Source organism: Herpailurus yagouaroundi, unplaced genomic scaffold (assembly GCF_014898765.1).
Source record: "Herpailurus yagouaroundi ecotype Mexico unplaced genomic scaffold, PumYag 216, whole genome shotgun sequence".
In the NCBI taxonomy this organism is placed as follows: Eukaryota; Metazoa; Chordata; class Mammalia; order Carnivora; family Felidae; genus Herpailurus; species Herpailurus yagouaroundi.
The window spans coordinates 7608515-7625623 of NW_024412447.1; the positions used below are offsets into that span (position 1 = coordinate 7608515).

Consider the following 17109-nt stretch of genomic DNA (forward strand, 5'->3'; position numbering starts at 1 on the left):
ACCATCCCCACAGAAAAATCCACTGTCCTCACTGAAAAGACCACCGTCCCTACTGGAAGGCCTACCGTCCCCACAGAAAAAACCACCATCCCTACTGAAAAACCCACTGTCCCTACAAAAAACCCCAGCATCCCCACAAAAATATCTACTTTTGCCACTGAATGGCACACAGTTCCTACAATACCCCAGCCGAGCCCAACACTTGTACCCATTGGGCCAACAGTCTTGGTGATGCCTTCCACTGCTCCCAGTACCTCCACGACCGCTACAACCCCTGGACGCACTCCAGGTATGTGACACAGCATCGAACCGACAGCAGAAAGTAAGAGATCATGAGTAGGAGAGAGAATTAGATAAATGAATGCTTCTAATAGAAAACTGCAGTCTTAGAAGAGAGATGAATGCGACATGTTAACTTTTGAAAAAATGAGTACCACCCCGACCAAGAGGGAAGCAGAGCATGGGTGGGGTGGAGGTTGTTGGGAGTCAAGTCCCGAACTTACAGCATTTTTTTTTTTTTTAAGATTCTATTTTTAAGTAATCTCTACACCCAACGTGGGGCTCTAACTCACAACCCTGAGATCAAGAGTTGCATGCTCCACTGACTGGGCCAGTCGCATGCCACACGCCTTCCTTTTTATAGAGATATAATTCATATAGTATAAGATGCATCCTTTTAAAGTTTGCAATTCAGTGGTTTTCGTATATTCACAACGTTGTGCAAACATCAGTTTCTAATTCTGGAACATTTTTATCACCCCAAAAAGAAACCCGTTAGCAGTCACTCCACATTCTCCCCAAACCCCCACCATGCCCCAAGCCCTGGCAACCACTAATCAACTTCCTGTCTCTGCGGATTTGCCTCTTTTAGACATTGCACACATGGAGCATGATGTACTATGTGGTCTTTTGGACTGGCTTCTTTCCCTCCACATCCTGTTTTCAAGGTTCTTCCGTGTTGTAGAAATTCAAGTCCATCCATATGAGGGATCTTCACTCCTCTTTATGGCTAAATTATGGGCTTACTTTGTAGAGAACTTGAGTGTGGGGGTACAGGAGAACAGGAAGTCTCCCTGAAAAAAGCGGTAGAGTGAAGGCTTGATGCAGGCTGTTTTCCTCTCAGCGAGGTGTCCCCCAAATGCCCACTATGAGCGCTGCACCTGCCCAGCATCCTGTGAGAGACCCAAGCCCAACTGTGGGCCCCTCTGCAAACCTGGCTGTGTCTGCAATTCTGGCTTCTTGTTTCGGGGATCCCTCTGCATCAATGCCTCGTCCTGCAATTGCTTCTACAACAACAATTACTATAAGGTAAGGCCGCTGGGGTGCCCAGAGCCCCCGAGGGAGATTGTGAGTGGAACCCCTGGGTTCTGGCTCCATCTGCTCCCAAGACGAGATGACTGTCCCCATGGGATAGTCCCAAGGGGCCAGCTCACAAGCAGAGGTTATGCAATATTGGAGGCATTCATTCCCAATATGGCTTTTGATGGTCATCTCTGTTCCTACAATAAATATGTGCTGAGTACTCACCTTGGCTCAGCTAGGCTAGGCTGTGCAGAACATTCCATAATCCCGTGGCCCCACGCATGAGACGCTGGGCCAACCTAGTGGTCCAAGGCCCTCATCTCCATCCTGAGGAAAGCCGGGGGGGTCCCTGCATGTACAGGGAGCCCAGATGCTGAGTAGAACTTCAGGCGTGTTCAAGGCAGAACACAACATTCCAGAATCTTCTTCCAAAGGAACTTGCGTATCCTGTCAAAACAGAGGAGTGACTGTTCTTGTCTCCCCTAATTGGTGGCCCCCCTGGGAAGGTTCCACGTGAGCACAGGCTCTGAGCCAGCGCTGTCCAGAAGAAATAGCACACAAGCCTCATGCTTTATTTCACATTTCCTAATAGCCACATTTTTAAAAAGTAAAAAGAAACAGGTTAAATTAATTCCAGTAATGTACTCAATCTCAAATATTCTCATTTCAATATGTAACTAATAATTATTAATGAGATCATTTATTTTTTTTTAACGTTTATTTATTTTTGAGACAGAGACAGAGCATGAACGGGGGAGGGGCAGAGAGAGAGGGAGACACAGAATCGGAAGCAGGCTCCAGGCTCTGAGCCATCAGCCCAGAGCCCGACGCAGGGCTCGAACTCATGGACTGTGAGATCGTGACCTGAGCTGAAGTCGGATGCACAACTGACTGAGCCACCCAGGCGCCCCTAATGAGATCATTTATATTCCTTCCCCCCTCCATACTAATTCTTCAAAATCCAGTGTGTATGTTATACTTACGGCATATCTCAATTTGAGCCAGCCACGTTTCAAGAGCTCGATGGCCACATGTGGCTGGTAGCCACTGTATTGGACAGAGCCTTTAAATCTGGGCTCCAGCAGGGGCACCTGTGTGGCTCAGTCAGTTAAGCGTCTGACTTTGGTTCAGGTCACGATCTCACGGTTCTTGGGTTTGAGCCCTGCGTCTGGCTCTGTGCTGACAGTTGAGAGCCTCGAGCCTGCCTTGGATTCTCTGCTTCCCTCTCTCTCCACCCCTCCCCTGCTTGCATTCTGTCTCTGTCTCTCTCAAAAGTACATAAACATTAAAAAAAAAAATTTTTTTTTTAAATCTGGGCTCCAGCATTCACTTGCTGGGTGACCTTGGGCAAGTGTCTCTATCTTTTCAGATCTGTGTCTGTGTCTACGAAATGTGTACACAATAATTTCTACCTACCTCATAAGGCTGTTGTGAAGCTGAAATTAGGTCTGAACACAGGCCAAGTACTTAATAAATGTTACTATTATTAGCTAATTATGGTAAATATCATACACAGCCTATTATGAGTGCATTAAGCTAGGGGCATCTGGCTGGCCCAGCTGGTAGAGTGTGTGACTTGATCCCAGGGTTGTGAGTTGTGAGTTCAAGCCCACGTTGGGCGTGGAGCCTACTTAAAAAAAAAAAAAAAAAAAAAAAGTGCATTAAGCTCTTCACTAGTGTCCAGTGGTTTGTCTCAGCTTCAGGTGTTCTTCCCCATGGATCATCTGAGTTCCTATCTGCCTCTTTGAGGACCACTTTCTCCCCCTCTTCCCTTTAACTAGTCTCCTGGGTGTCCCTGTGTTAGGATTAGTTTCAGCCTCAGAAAGATCTATCACAACCATTAGCATTAAGCATTTCTTGCCTGCCCCTGGAGTCATGTATGCACTTCTTATACATTCATTTATGCATTCAAGGAACGTTTCTTGAGTCCTTTCCACCCTCCTGGAATTGGGGCCATCCCTAACAGGGCATGGTCCTTGCTCTCAGATTCCGCGGGATACATTGGATCTTGGTTCACTATGACACAGCATAGGTTTCTTTTTCTTTATTGTTTATTTATTGTGGGGGGGGGGACAGGGGCAGAGAGAGAAGGAGAGAGAATCTCAAGCAGGCTCCCCACTGTCACCAAAGAGACCAATGCAGGGCTTGAACTCACAAACCATAAGGTCATGACCTGAGCTGAAACCAGGAGTCAGAAGCTTAACTGACTGAGTCATCCAGGCGCCCCAACAGCAAAGGTTTCTTGGATGAGAGCTCCTGCCAAACACTGTACTATGTGTTGCGGCTCTGATAGTGAGTAAAGAGCCATGGTCCCTTACAGAGTGCTTGCAATCGAACAATCACAGGAATTAATATGAAAGTACAGTTGTGGTAAGTCCTGGGAAGGAAAGGTACCCAAAGCTGTGAGGGTGACCTCGTCAGGGAGTCTGAGAAGTCTTCCTGAGAAAGTAGTGACCCTTGAGCTGGTTACATAAAAATGATTTAGAAAGGAGGGGGAAGAGCATTCCAGGACAAGAGGGAAGCACGTGCAAATGTCCTGTGGTGAGCAGGGCTATCTGGCAGGGCCGTGGGAAGAGGAAGGGTATGCACCAAGTTAGGTCTGCTCTGCAGGTGTGGTGGTGAAGGGGGAAGGACCCCAAGAGCTATAGTGTCTAACTCCGGACCCCCTGCTCCCAGCCTGAGGCAGAGTGGTTCAGCTCCAACTGCACAGAACGTTGCCGCTGCAGGCCTGGCAGTCGGATGGAGTGCCAGATCTCTCAGTGTGGGACTCACACAGTGTGCCAGCTGAAGAACGGCCACTACGGGTGCCAACCCTACGGTGAGCCTCTCCCTGCACGCTACCCCGCCAGCCAGCTGGTCAGAGTGGGTATGGCACCAGAGTCCCTTGACCAGAGGAGCTGGGGCATGCCACTGGGTGGGTGAGGTGCTGCTTGGAGCAGTGGCAGCAGCCCGCTGCCTGTGCCCCTCACCCCAGCAGGCACCGCCACCTGCGCCGTCTACGGAGACCCGCACTATCTCACCTTTGATGGAAGACACTTCAACTTCATGGGCAAATGCACCTACGTCTTGGCCCAACCTTGTGGCAACTCGACAGGTATGGCCCTGGAGATGCCTGGGCCAGGGGCCCAAGTTCAGAACAGCTGGGAACAGCGAGCGGCAGGAAAGGGCTGGGGAGCCGATGGGAGGAGCAAGATGGGAACAATGTCTTGGGTGACGTAAGAGTGGACATGTCCACCCCAGAAGCAGGACTTACTCAGGATGCCCTTTAAGAGAATGCCTCTTTAGGAGTTTGTCTCCCTGGCCAGCTTTTACTGAAGGCCTACCTGGAATAATGGCAATGAAGGGACGAGAGAGCTATTACGAATGCCCTGCCCCAGAGGGTGCCCTGGCCCACTGAGGGGGCACAGAGTCTCAGCACAGTACAGGCTATTCTGGAAGAAGGCAGACAGTCACGCCCCACTCTTTGTGCTCCTTTAGCCCCGCAGTGCCAGGTGTGGGCGCCACCCTCAGTGGACGCTCAGACATGCTTGTTGAATGGGCCCCTGGGTGCTCCTCACCCCTCTCCCCACCCAGAGCCATTCTTCAGGGTGGCGGCAAAGAATGAAGATCGAGGACAGGAAGGCATGTCCTGCCTGAGCAAAGTCTACGTGACCCTGCATGAGATCACCATCACCCTGCTCAGGGACAGGCGCACGCTGGTGAGTCTGGTTTTCTGTTCAGTCCTGCCAATGCTTCCAGACCTTGGCTGTAGCCTGTCCCGTGGGCCGCAGTGTTCCAGCCAGCTCCTGCCACCTCCAGACCTCTCAGGGACGGGTTCCAGAGCATTCTGTGTGCTACTGAGGATTGCCGTGGATGCTGCCGTGCCTTCCAGCGTGGATGTGGGAATCTGTGGGGCGGCGGGGGGTGGTTCTCCTTGACTTTCCATCTGTCTCTGGGTGGGGCGTTCTCCTTGACTTTCTGTCTGTCTCTCCGGGTGGGGGTGGGGGTGGGGGTTCTCCTTGACTTTCCGTCTGTCTCCTGGTCTCCTCCCTTGCCCCGCCTACCAGGTTGGGGGGAAGCAAGTCTCTCTCCCAGCGGTACCTTCTAAAGGAATCTTCCTGGCTTCAAGTGGGCGGTTTGTGGAGCTGCAGACGGCGTTTGGTTTGCGGGTGAGATGCGATGGCAACCAGCAGCTGTATATAAGTGTGCCCAGGTGAGGGGTGCCCTTCGGTGCTGCTGCCACTCCCCCGACCTGCTCTGTCCCCTCCCCCTCCCAGGACCTTGCCCTCCTCCTCCCCCTCCCGTCCAGGCACTAATTTTCAATCTTTGGATGGGAAGCATCTAGTTCCCGCCTCCCTTTGGATGAGGAGACAGGAGAAATTGGTTTCTGGGCAGAATGATAATAGCAGGATATACACACGATGCTTTGGGAGTGTCCTAGAACGAGTGGCTAATGGGTCTTGGGAGCTTCCTGAAGAGTGGTCACTTGACCCCAGTCTCAAGGGTGGTTCCCAGGACAAACAAGGGAAAGAATGTCTTTGCAGATAGCAAACGGCAAATGCATGGAAAACCGGGAATGTGGGAATGTTGTCGTGGTGTGGTTTGAAATGCTGGGCTTTGGAGTCAACAATGAAAAAGAATTTTTTAAAAACATTTTTTTAGTGTTTATTTATTTTTGAGAGAGAGAGAGAGAGAGAGCACACAAGCGGGGAGGGGCAGAGACAGAGAAGGAGACACAGAATGTGAAGCAGGCTCCAGGCTCTGAGCTGTCAGCCCAGAGCCCGATGCGGGGCTTGAACTCATGAACCGAGAGATCATGACCTGAGCAAAGTCAGACACTTAACCGGCTGAGCCACCCAGGCAACCCAAAAAGTGGTTTTATTAAAGCACAGGGACAGGACCCATGAGCAGAGAGAGCTGCACTGGGATTGAGGGGTGCCTGATTATAGACTTGGGAGTTGGGGAAGTAAAGATAAGCAGAAGCTTCCAAAGGAGACTCACAGGATCCCAGAGGTCTAGCTGTTGCCAAGCTATGGTTGTCCTTCCGTCTAACAAAGTATTAATATTAAGACAGATGGAGTTCCTGGAGGAACATCTTACTCTGCCTGTCTCAAGTATTTGTTGGGGCACCTGGGTGGCTCAGTCGGTTAAGTGTCCAACTTCAGCTCGGGTCATGATCTCACGGTTCATGGGTTCGAGCCCCACGTTGGGCTCCCTGCTATCAGCACAGAGCCTGCTTCAGATCCTCTGTCCCCCTCTCTATGCCTCTCCCCCTGCTTGCTTGCGTGCACTCCCGCTTTCTCTCTCTCTCTCTCAAAAATAAATAAACATAAAAAAAAAAAAGAATTTGTCAAAGGGCTGCAGGTTATAAGGAAATGTAATTTTATCTATATATCTTTTTGCCTTTGGTTCCCACATGTGTAGGGCCAGCAAGAAGATGGGGCATGAGCAGAGTAGTGAGGATGGCTCAGGGGCGGCGGGGGGGGGGGGTGGGGGAAGGTCTGTGAGGTCCTTGTGCGCAGGGCGCCTGGCACAGGCTCTTGTTTGCAACGTGCGCCTGTTAGTCCTCCGATGTGTCCTGCCCGAGGCCCCCAGCTCTGCCCTTCCCTCTGCGTGGTCCCTCCAGGGACTGGAGCCCCTTCTCTCCATTAACGCCTCCTCCTCTCCTCCCACCCCCAGCACCTACTCTAGCAAACTCTGTGGCTTCTGTGGCAACTATGACGGGGACGGTAGCAATGACAACCAGAAGCCCGACGGCAGCCCAGCGCTGGACGATGAGGAGCTGGGCAACAGCTGGCAGAGGGCAGAGGACGAGGACAAGGAGTGAGGACGTGGCCACCCCTGCCTCTGCCCTTCTGAGAACCGTGCACCCTGACCGACATCACCCCTTTTCTTCCTTCTCCTCTCCCGCCTGCAACCCCCCCCCCCCCCCCCCCCCGCCCGGCGGCGAATTTATCTCAGCCCTCCCGGCCAAGTTCAGGAACACCTCACCACCACGCTTGCCCCCACGCTGTCAGTCGTCCTCAGGGGGTGCCAAGCAGCCTCTGTTCCGGTTTGCTCGGTTCCAGGTTTTCCCACCTCCTCCCGGGCTTGGGGTTCAGCAGCTGTCCACTAGGGGCCGTCGAGAGCCACGAGACTGCTGGGGTAGGGTCGGGGTGGAGACGAGCCTTCAGGGCCTGTTGGGGGGGGGGGGGTGTCTCTTCCAGGTGGCAGAAGAACCCGACAGTTCCTCCCTCGTGCAAGTCAGGCTTGCAGAACAGTCTGTCGGGACTACAGTTCTGTGGACGGCTCGTTGGACACCCGCGGAGCCTTTGAGTACGAAGGGAGCCGGTTAGGGCCGCGGGAGGCAGGGTGGTCACTGAGCACCTGGCTCGTTCCTCTGACCCAGCCTCTCTCCTCAGGGCATGTCTGCCTCACCTCAAGGCCTCCTCGTTCTTCAAGAGCTGCACGTTTGACATGTGTAAATTCCAGGGGCTGCAGCCAGTGCTGTGTGCCCATATGGCAGCCTTGACTGAGATCTGCCAGGATGCTGGCTATGCCGTGAAGCCTTGGAGGGGACCCAATTCTGCCGTGAGTTGTGCCCCACAGCAGGGCCCCTTCCTTCACCCACGGATGCGAGCAGAGGGTGGGCATCTGAGTGTCGGCACAGGCGTGGGGGACCCCTGGCTGAACCCCTCTGATTCCACACGTGCACAGGGAAATCTGCAGGCAGAAATCGCCATGGAGAAAAATCACAGTCCCTTGCAGACTCAGAAAGCACCCCCGGCCGCCTGAGGCTATGCGGGGCAATGCTTGCAGGTGTATCTGCACGGCCTCTGGGGAGCCTGCTTAGGCGGCGGTGCCCTTGATCGAGCCCTCATGGGCTTTTTCTTCTGCCCTGTAGACAAGTGCATGTCTACACAGCAGCAGTGCTGAGACGTTTGGATCTGTCTGCTCCCCCAGATCTTTCTGCTCCCCCAGACCCGCCTCTTAGTAGCTCCCAGCAGGCCACTTTCTGGGCCCAGAGTGGAAGCCGAGCTCCTTGGTCACCCTTCTCCGGGTCACCCTCTGCTTCTCAGGATTGGGCAGAAGCCTCTAGCTGTGGGCCCTCTGAACGCTGGGCTTTGAACCCACCTTCGTTCCCTTTTCCCTGTCCTGCCCTGTGCCCTTCTCACCTCTGCTTCTCCCTCCTCCAGCAATGACCTGCCCGCCCAACAGCACGTACACACTGTGTGCCAGGGTGTGCCCCGCCACCTGCCATTCTGGGTTCTCTGGCATGGCCTGCCAAAACCGGTGTGTGGAGGGCTGTGAGTGCAACCCGGGCTTCGTCCTCAGCGGTCTCCAGTGTGTCCCCCACTCCCAGTGTGGGTGCCTCGAGCCCACAGTGGGCTGCTTCAAGGTGAGCCTCTGGGCCCCCCACCCCCATGTGCACATTTGAAGCCAGACCCTCATCTCTGGTGTTTCTCTCTTCCTCCTTTGCCTGTCCCTTGCCCTGTCCCTGAGAATGACACTGGCGTCCATCACAGCCCTCTGCCCAGCTCTGGGTCAGCCTAGTGAATACCTTGTCTGTGCCTTGCTCTCCCCTCAATTTTACTTTGTCTGTAGTCCCTCTATCTCTGCTCTGCCCGCCCCCCACCACCTGTGCCTGTTGGAATCCTTCACCTCCTCTGAGGCTCTGTTCAAATGCTGCCTCCTTGAAGCCTTCCTGATAAGCAAAGTCAGAAGACGTTCCTCTAAACTTCCTGAGCCCGTGCTTATTATCCGTGTTGATGGCAGGAAACTCTCATCGGGCCCCCTGATTGTCTTCTTTAGGTGCATATCCTGCTGGAACAGTTGATCCATTAGTTTACTTGTTTACTGCCCCCCCTCCCCACCCCCCCATCATGAGCTGTTAGGGCAGGAACATTGTCCACCCGGTTCATTCCTGAATCCCTAACACCTAGCACAGATATCTGTTGAAAAAGTGAAGGAACAAAGAAGTGAATGGCTGAGTAAGTGAGCCAATGCCAGGCTTGCAGCGAAGCCTGAAGCCTGGAGCTTCGGGATGACAGGAATGGTCCCAGGGAGCAACCCACTGATCTGAATAACAGACCTGGGAATGACCTCTTTCCTTTCTTTTTTCCATCCCCCAGGTAGGGGAGCGGTGGTTCAAGCCAGGCTGCAGACAGCTCTGTACCTGCGAGAGCAACAATAAAATTCGCTGCACACAGTGGAGGTGTCAGGCCCAGGAGGTCTGTCGTCAGCAGGATGGCATCTATGGCTGCCATGCCCTAGGTGAGCAGACGGGTGGAAGGTGAGTGGGGGGGGGGGGGAGCTGCTCACGTGACCTTGGGCGAGGGCATGGCTCTGCCCTAAAACAGGCACCCCAGAGAGCCGAGTCTAACGGGGGACTGGAAGGCAGTTGGCCCAAGCCTGAGCAGCCTCTGCGTGGACCCGGTGAGGTTGGGGCAGTCCCTATGCTTGACCTCTCTAGGCCGAGCCAACCGCACGGATGAGCCAAGGATGAGCCAAGGGTCCCATTCCAATGTGGGCTCGCCCAGAGAGCAGCTCAGGGTCAGGGCACCTCTGAATTCCATCTCCTTCACCCCAGGGGCCGCCACCTGCACCGTCTCAGGGGACCCCCACTACCTGACGTTCGACGGAGCCTTGCACCACTTCATGGGCACCTGCAGCTACATCCTGACCAGGCCTTGCCAGTCTAGGTCCCTAGAGAACTACTTCATCGTGAGCGCCACCAATGAGTTTCGCGGTGGGAACTTGGAGGCCTCTTATGTCAGATCCGTTCACCTGCACATCTTCAACCTGAGAATCTCGCTCATCAAAGGCCACAAGGTCATGGTGCGTGCCTCCGCCCGCCTCCCCTGGCCCCTGCACCACCAGCATCTCTTCTCTGCACCCTCCTTGCCCACAGGCCCACCTGTCTGGCTTCTAGAGCCCCTGGGGGAAGCCCACAGCAGATCCAGCCCCCAATTCCGCAGACACATCACCATCACTGTCTGCTGCCTCGTCCTGGCCCCGTTGTCCTTGTCCCAAGGGCTTCTCCCTACTGCGTCCTCCCTGCCTCTGTAGCTGAATGGTCGCCAAGTGGCCCTGCCTGTGTGGCCTGCACAAGGCCGGGTGAGCATAAGGCCTAGCGGTTCCTTTATCCTCCTCTACACGGACTTTGGGCTTCAAATTCGCTACGATGGGAAGCATCTGGCCGAAGTGACAGTGCCCTCCTCCTATGCTGGCCGGCTCTGCGGGCTGTGTGGTGAGTTCCCTGGGCATCTGCGGGCAAGGTGGGGACAACGGGCCAGAGTTTGTCCCAGACCGGCTCATCCACAGATTTCAGTAGGCGTCCTGAGGGCCTGTCTGCTTGAGCGTGCGGGTAGGTGTTAAATGGCCAAAGGGAAAGAGAAAGAAAGATGAACCGTGGTCTGTTGAGTGAAGAGTGAGCTGTCTCTTCTTAGAGGAAGGTGGTGGTCCTGGGAGAGGGTGTATGGCTCTAACTGGACCCTCCTCCAGGCAACTACAACAACAATAGCCTGGCTGACAATCTGCTCCTGGACAAAAGGCCTGTGGCCAGCTCGGATGGCCTGGGCGTCGCCTGGAAGTTCCCTGATTACTCTGAAACAGGGTGAGCTGGGAATGCGGGGAGCCAGAGCTGGGGAGGAGCCTCGGCAGGCAGCCTGGGGGGTCCTCTGTGCGTCCCTGACCTCTCCGGAGACGAACTGACCCAAGGTTGTTGTCCCCCGCCGCCCCGCTTGCCTTCTGCACTTACTCGTCTGTCTCTTTGGAGAGCCCCCTTGGGAATCCCATCCTGAGTGCCAAATGCTCTCCTTCCTGTTCCATCTTCTGACCTTGTTGCTTGAGGGACCACTTTGTTCTCTTCTTATTCCCCTCCCATTTTCCCTCTCCACTGTCGCTTCAGTTTTGGGGAAGCTTCCTCCAATCCTAAATTCCTGTCCCTTCCCCTCTCCTTGTTCAGCTGCTTTGCTTTTTTTTTTTTTTTTTAATTGTGGTAAAATATACATAACATAAAATTTCCCATCTTAATGACTTAAAACTTTTTTTAATGTTTATTCATGTTTTAATTAAATTTTTTAAAAATTTATTTTTGGGGGGCGCCTGGGTGGTTTGGTCGGTTAAGCGTCCGACTTCAGCTCAGGTCATGATCTCACAGTTCGTGAGTTCGAGCCCCGTGTCGGGCTCTGTGCTGACAGCTTGGAGCCTGTTTCGGATTCTGTGTCTCCCTCTCTCTCTGCCCCTCCCCCGTTCATGCTCTGTCTCTCTCTGTCCCAAAAATAAATAAACGTTGAAAAAAAAATTAAAAAATAAATAAATAAATAAATAAACGTTAAAAAAAATTTTTTTTTAATTTATTTTTGAGAGAAAGACAGAGAGACAGAACGTGAGGAGAGGGGCAGAGAGAGAGGGAGACACAGAATCTGAAGCAGGCTCCAGGCTCCGAGCTGTCAGCACAGAGCCCGACATGGGGCTCAAACTCACGAACCCTGAGATCATGACCCAATCCGAAGTCAGACTGTTAACCGACTGAGCCACCCAGGTGCCCCCAGAATGTCTTTTTAAAGACTGAGTAATATTCCACTGTATGGATAGATCTCATTGTGTTCATCCATTCATCTGATGAACATTCTCTGGGAGCTCTCGATGCCCCGAGCTCAGGATGCTGGAAATCACTGCCCTTCCTGACACTGGTTTCTTCTTAGCTCTGAAGTGCCTGTCCAGCAGCAGCTACAGCCCCTGTGCCAACCCCTGCCCAGCCACCTGCCTCAGCCTGACGGCCCCCAGAGACTGCCCAGCAGCACTGCCCTGTACGGAGGGCTGTGAGTGCCAGAGAGGTCACATCCTGAGTGGAACCTCCTGTGTGCCCCTCAGCCAGTGCGGCTGCGTCGACCAGGAGGGCTACTACCACCCGGTGAGAGGCCGGATCGCAGCGCCACATGTTTGGGGAGCAGGAGGCCTCAGAGCCTGTGAAGGGGTAAGGCGGCGGGGCCAGTGCTAGGGGCTGAGCAGCAAGCCCAGAAGCCCAAAGGCTGAGAAAGTCTGGGGATGGAGGCAAGCAGCCAAGGGGAGCGAGCCGGAGGGGGCGCCCGGGGTAGAGGGTTCGGTCCAACTCTGGCTTCCAAACCTCCATGGGCTCTGCTGACGCCCACATCCCACAGGTCGGGGAGAGATGGTACGCGGACCACACCTGTTCCAGGCTCTGCACCTGCTCCATTCGTAACGCCATCTCCTGCCGGCAGGCCGCCTGCAAGCCTGGCCAGATGTGCTGGCCCCTGGATGGGCTGCTACGCTGCCGGGCTTCAGGTAGAAGGCCCTTGAGCACACAGGAGGACCCCGGTGTCACTGAGACTGCTGTCCCCAACTCCTCCTCACCCTCTCCCATCATCTGTAGCTCTTGGGCTCCTATGTCCGGGGTCCCAAAGAACTTCTGACTGGGAATGATGACCCTTGTGCCTTTGGAAAGGGCTCCCCGTGTTCACTCATGGCTGTCCCGGCCGTGAACTTAGATGGGACATTGTGAGTCCCATTATGATGCCACATTCTCTGGCAGAATAGCGCCCCTTCCACCCCCAAGCCTCATCCTAGCCTGGCCACCGAGCCTTTATTTCTCTTCTCCCCTCCCTGTGGGGCCTTCTTCACCTTCAGCTCTCCTCACAGATGGGGAGAGCACTTGTTCTCGGAGAGGCTGGACCACTCCTCAGCAACCCGTCTCTCTCTGCCAGGTATGGGAGTGTGCCGTACCTCAAACCACTCTCAGTACCTGAGCTTCGATGGCACTTACCACACCATCAGGGACACCTGCACTGGTATCCTGGTGAAAGTGTGCCACCCCACCATGGACCTGCCTTTCTTCAAGATCAGCGTCAAGTATGGGAAGAAGAGAGGCCAGTCCGCTGTTTCCTACCTCCACCAGGTCAACGTTGACTTCTTTAATACCCTCATTGCCTTGATAAAGGACCACCGTGTGCTGGTGAGCTGGGTGGTGTGGGGGGGGAGGGAGGAGGCCAGCTCTGGGGAGCGGGCTCAGGTCCCTCTTCCCACTCACCTGCCCTGCCCTCCTCTGTAGATCAACGGCACACAGGTCACCTTTCCCTTCGCCACCGAGATCCGAGGGCTCAGAGTCAGTATTGTTGGCAACAACACCGTACTCTATTTTAACACCGGGGTCCAGGTCAAGTTTGACGGCAAAGATTTCTTTGAGGTCCAGCTCCCTGCAGCCTATTACCGAAAGGTGGGGGAGTCCCCTGGCTCTTCTCTAGGGGAGTCTGTCTCAAGAGGGCCGAGACCTCTCCAGACCTAACTGGTCACTCCCCAGAATGGAGGAGGGCTGGGAGTGTGCCTGTTTCTTAGGAGTGGAAATGCGGGCCCATGCCATATGAAAAAGTCTCCTTTTTCTTTCATTCTTTCTTTTTCTTTCTTTCTTTCTTTCTTTCTTTCTTTCTTTCTTTCTTCCTTCCTTCCTTCCTTCCTTCCTTCCTTCCTTCCTTCCTTCCTTTCCTTCTTTCCTTCTTTCTGAGAAAGAAGGAAAGAAAGCAAGTGAGAGCGGGAGGGGGGTGGGGGCAGAGAGAGAGGCAGACAGAGGATCTGAAGCGGGCTCTGCCCTGGCAGCAGTGAGCCCAATGCGGGGCTCGAACCCACAAACCATGAGATCATGACCTGAGCCAAAGTTGGACGCTTAACTGAGCCATCCAGGCACCCCAAAAAAGCCTTTTTTGCTTCCCTGGTGCCCAGAACCCTTTTGCCCACCCAGGTCTGTGGCTTGTGCGGAAACTTCAATGGTGAGGAAGAGGATGAGCTCATGATGCCCAATGACGAATTAGCCCAGAATGACGCTGAATTTGTGGAGAGTTGGCAAGATAAGGAGTCTCACCCAAAGTAATTGTCCCCAAAGCCTCTAACCTTTCATAGGAACAGGAGTTGGGATCCCGGACTGTGTAGCGTGCCAGGGATAGAAAGACTGGAGTGTTCCTGTATGTGTGCAACTTGACAGAGGATGGCTTCTGGGTCCCCAGAACCTATCTGGGGACACATGAGCCTTCCTTTCTTCGCTTCAGAGTGTGGACAGGGACTGAGGCTTCCGGAAGGTAGCCGGAGCTTGGACCAGCTTCCTAGTGAAGACAAGACAAGGGGGTCTTCTGAGTCACTTGGGAGGGCCAAGTCATTTTCATAGGTGGGGCAGTGGCTGTCCCTGTGATGACCCTTTTCTCCTCTGCAGTTGCCAAAAAGAGAGCCAGGAGACCCAAGCAATACAGCTGGAGAATCTAAATATAGGCTGCAGGAGAGATGACCTAGTGAGAGCCCAGGAACAATGCCAGGCGGCCTTTCAGACTCCGGCCTGGACTGAGTGTGCCACCTACGTGTTCCTCAAGCCCTTCCTGCTCAAGTGTATCCACAACCTCTGTCAGTTTGGAGGCCTACGCCATGCCCTCTGTGGATCTCTGGAAAACTTCGCAGCCGCCTGCCGGGCCCGGGGGCTCCAGCCCCCAATCTGGAGAAACAGCAGTTTCTGCCGTGAGTGTCCCCTACGGTCACCCCGGAGCACTGCCACACCTCCTTTCCATCTGCGTGTCCCTTAAAGCTCCCTGTCTTCCTTTTGGGCCGTGCCCGACCTGCATCTGACCTCGTCGTTCAGCTGTGGCTCCTTTGCAACAAGGTCTTAGCCAATGCCCCTATGACGGGGACAGCACACACGGACCTTGCTTTTCCACACCCCTCCTTTCCTTTATCCACACCGCTCCCTGAACCTGGAAAGTTCCAGGTTTTAACACCGGGGTCCAGGTCAAGTTTGACGGCAAAGATTCTTCTCGCCTCCTGGCAGACTCCTAGGCATCCTTCTGTAGTTCTTAACATTATTTTCTTCAAATTAGGATTCACATACCATAATAGTCACCACTTTAAAAATACGATTCGTTGTTTTCTAGGATATTTACAAGCTCTGCAACCATCATCACTATATAATTCCAGAACCTTTTAAACTTTAAGACAGTGGTTAGTGTGTTTTTAGGATGTGACGCATTCACATGGTTCAGGAACTTTTAATGTATTAAAAGATTGCCTGGGGCGTCTGGGTAGCTCAGCCAGAAGTGCGTGCGGCTCTTGATGTCAGGTCATGAGTTCAAGCCCCATGTTCGGGGTGTGGAAATTACTAAAAGAATAAAAAAAAAAAAAGATTGCCAGTGAAGAGTCTCCCTCCCCCCTGACCCCGGGTCACAGCCTGACCTTATCAGCATCTGAGTATTTTTCCAAAGATCTTTTACTTATGCCCATAGAAACAAATGCAAATTAATTTTCCTTATTTTTAAAATTTTTATTTGTTTTAAAAATAGCATACAAGATCCAGTAGATTGCATTTTATTTTTTTTAACTTTATTTTTTATTTTTTAAAATTTACATCCAAGTTAGTTAGCATATAGTGAAGCAATGATTTCAGGAGTAGATTCCTTAGTGCCCCTTACCCATTTAGCCCATCTCCCCTCCCACAACCCCTCCAGCAACCCTCAGTTTGTTCTCCATTTTTATGAGTCTCTTCTGTTTTGTCCCCCTCCCTGTTTTTATATTATTTTTGTTTCCCTTCCCTTATGTTCATCTGTTTTGTCTCTTAAAGTCCTCATATGAGTGAAGTCATATGATTTTTGTCTTTCTCTGACTGACTGATTTCACTTAGCATAATACCCTCCAGTTCCATCTGCGTAGTTGCAAATGGCAAGATTTCATTCTTTTTGATTGCTGAGTAATACTCCATTGTATATATAGATCACATTTTTCTCTTTTTTTTTTTTTAATTTTTTTTTTAAATTTTTTTTTCAACGTTTATTTATTTTTGGGACAGAGAGAGACAGAGCATGAACGGGGGAGGGGCAGAGAGAGAGGGAGACACAGAATCGGAAACAGGCTCCAGGTTCCGAGCCATCAGCCCAGAGCCTGACGCGGGGCTCGAACTCACGAACCGCGAGATCGTGACCTGGCTGAAGTCGTACGCTTAACTGACTGCGCCACCCAGGTGCCCCTCTTTTTTTTTTTAACGTTTATTCATTTTTGAGACAGAGAGAGACAGAACATGAACGGGGGAGGGGCAGAGAGAGAGGGAGACACAGAATCGGAAGCAGGCTCCAGGCTCTGAGCCATCAGCCCAGAGCCTGACGTGGGGCTCGAACTCACAGACTGCGAGATCGTGATCTGAGCTGAAGTCGGTCGCCCAACCTACTGAGCCACCCAGGCGCCCCTAGACCACATTTTCTTTATGCATTCATCCATTGATGGACATTTGGTCTCTTTCCATATTTTGGCTATTGTTGATAGTGCTGCTATAAACATGGGGGTGCATGTGTCCCTTCGAAACAGCCAGTAGACTGCATTTTATCTTTCTTGCTTGATAATCTAGCTTGGAGATCCTTTCACATCAGATCTGCTAAGGAGTGCCCTCATTCTCTTTTGCAGCTCTGTGATATCCCGTTATTACATCATAATTCATTTGTCATAATTTTTATTTATTTGTTCAGAGAGCATTGTGCAAGTTGGGGAGAGGGGCAGAGGGAGAGAGAGAATCTTTTTATTTATTTATTAAAATTTTTTTTTAATGTTTTTATTTATTTTTGAGACAGAGAGAGACAGAGCATGAGCAGGGGAGGGGCAGAGAGAGAGAGGGAGACACAGAATCTGAAGCAGGCTCCAGGCTCTGAGCTGTCAGCACTGAGCCCAACGTGGGGCTCAAACTCACAGACTGTGAGATCATGACTTGAAGTCGGACACTTAACTGATTGAGCCACCCAGGCGCCCCAGGAGAGAGAGAATCTTAAGTAGACTCCCCACTGCTCAATCCCACGACCCTGGGATCATGACCTG

At 52.7% G+C, this 17109-nt stretch overlaps 1 protein-coding gene across 1 annotated transcript in view; it reads left to right on the top strand.

Annotated features, from left to right (window-relative positions):
- Nucleotides 1-17109, top strand: part of ZAN (zonadhesin) — a 36502-nt gene that overhangs the window by 10064 nt on the left and 9329 nt on the right. Inside the window, 23 exon segments of the mRNA XM_040455648.1 lie at nucleotides 1-289; nucleotides 1124-1308; nucleotides 3979-4120; nucleotides 4280-4396; nucleotides 4876-5000; nucleotides 5349-5494; nucleotides 6961-7104; nucleotides 7488-7575; nucleotides 7577-7596; nucleotides 7683-7840; nucleotides 7843-7851; nucleotides 8457-8659; nucleotides 9393-9534; nucleotides 9851-10098; nucleotides 10330-10510; nucleotides 10765-10876; nucleotides 11228-11231; nucleotides 11894-12178; nucleotides 12426-12570; nucleotides 12990-13237; nucleotides 13334-13498; nucleotides 14018-14142; nucleotides 14483-14778. The exon segment at nucleotides 1-289 is cut by the window's left edge and continues 580 nt beyond it. Of these exon segments, the coding sequence (XP_040311582.1) occupies nucleotides 1-289; nucleotides 1124-1308; nucleotides 3979-4120; nucleotides 4280-4396; nucleotides 4876-5000; nucleotides 5349-5494; nucleotides 6961-7104; nucleotides 7488-7575; nucleotides 7577-7596; nucleotides 7683-7840; nucleotides 7843-7851; nucleotides 8457-8659; nucleotides 9393-9534; nucleotides 9851-10098; nucleotides 10330-10510; nucleotides 10765-10876; nucleotides 11228-11231; nucleotides 11894-12178; nucleotides 12426-12570; nucleotides 12990-13237; nucleotides 13334-13498; nucleotides 14018-14142; nucleotides 14483-14778 (3577 nt within the window).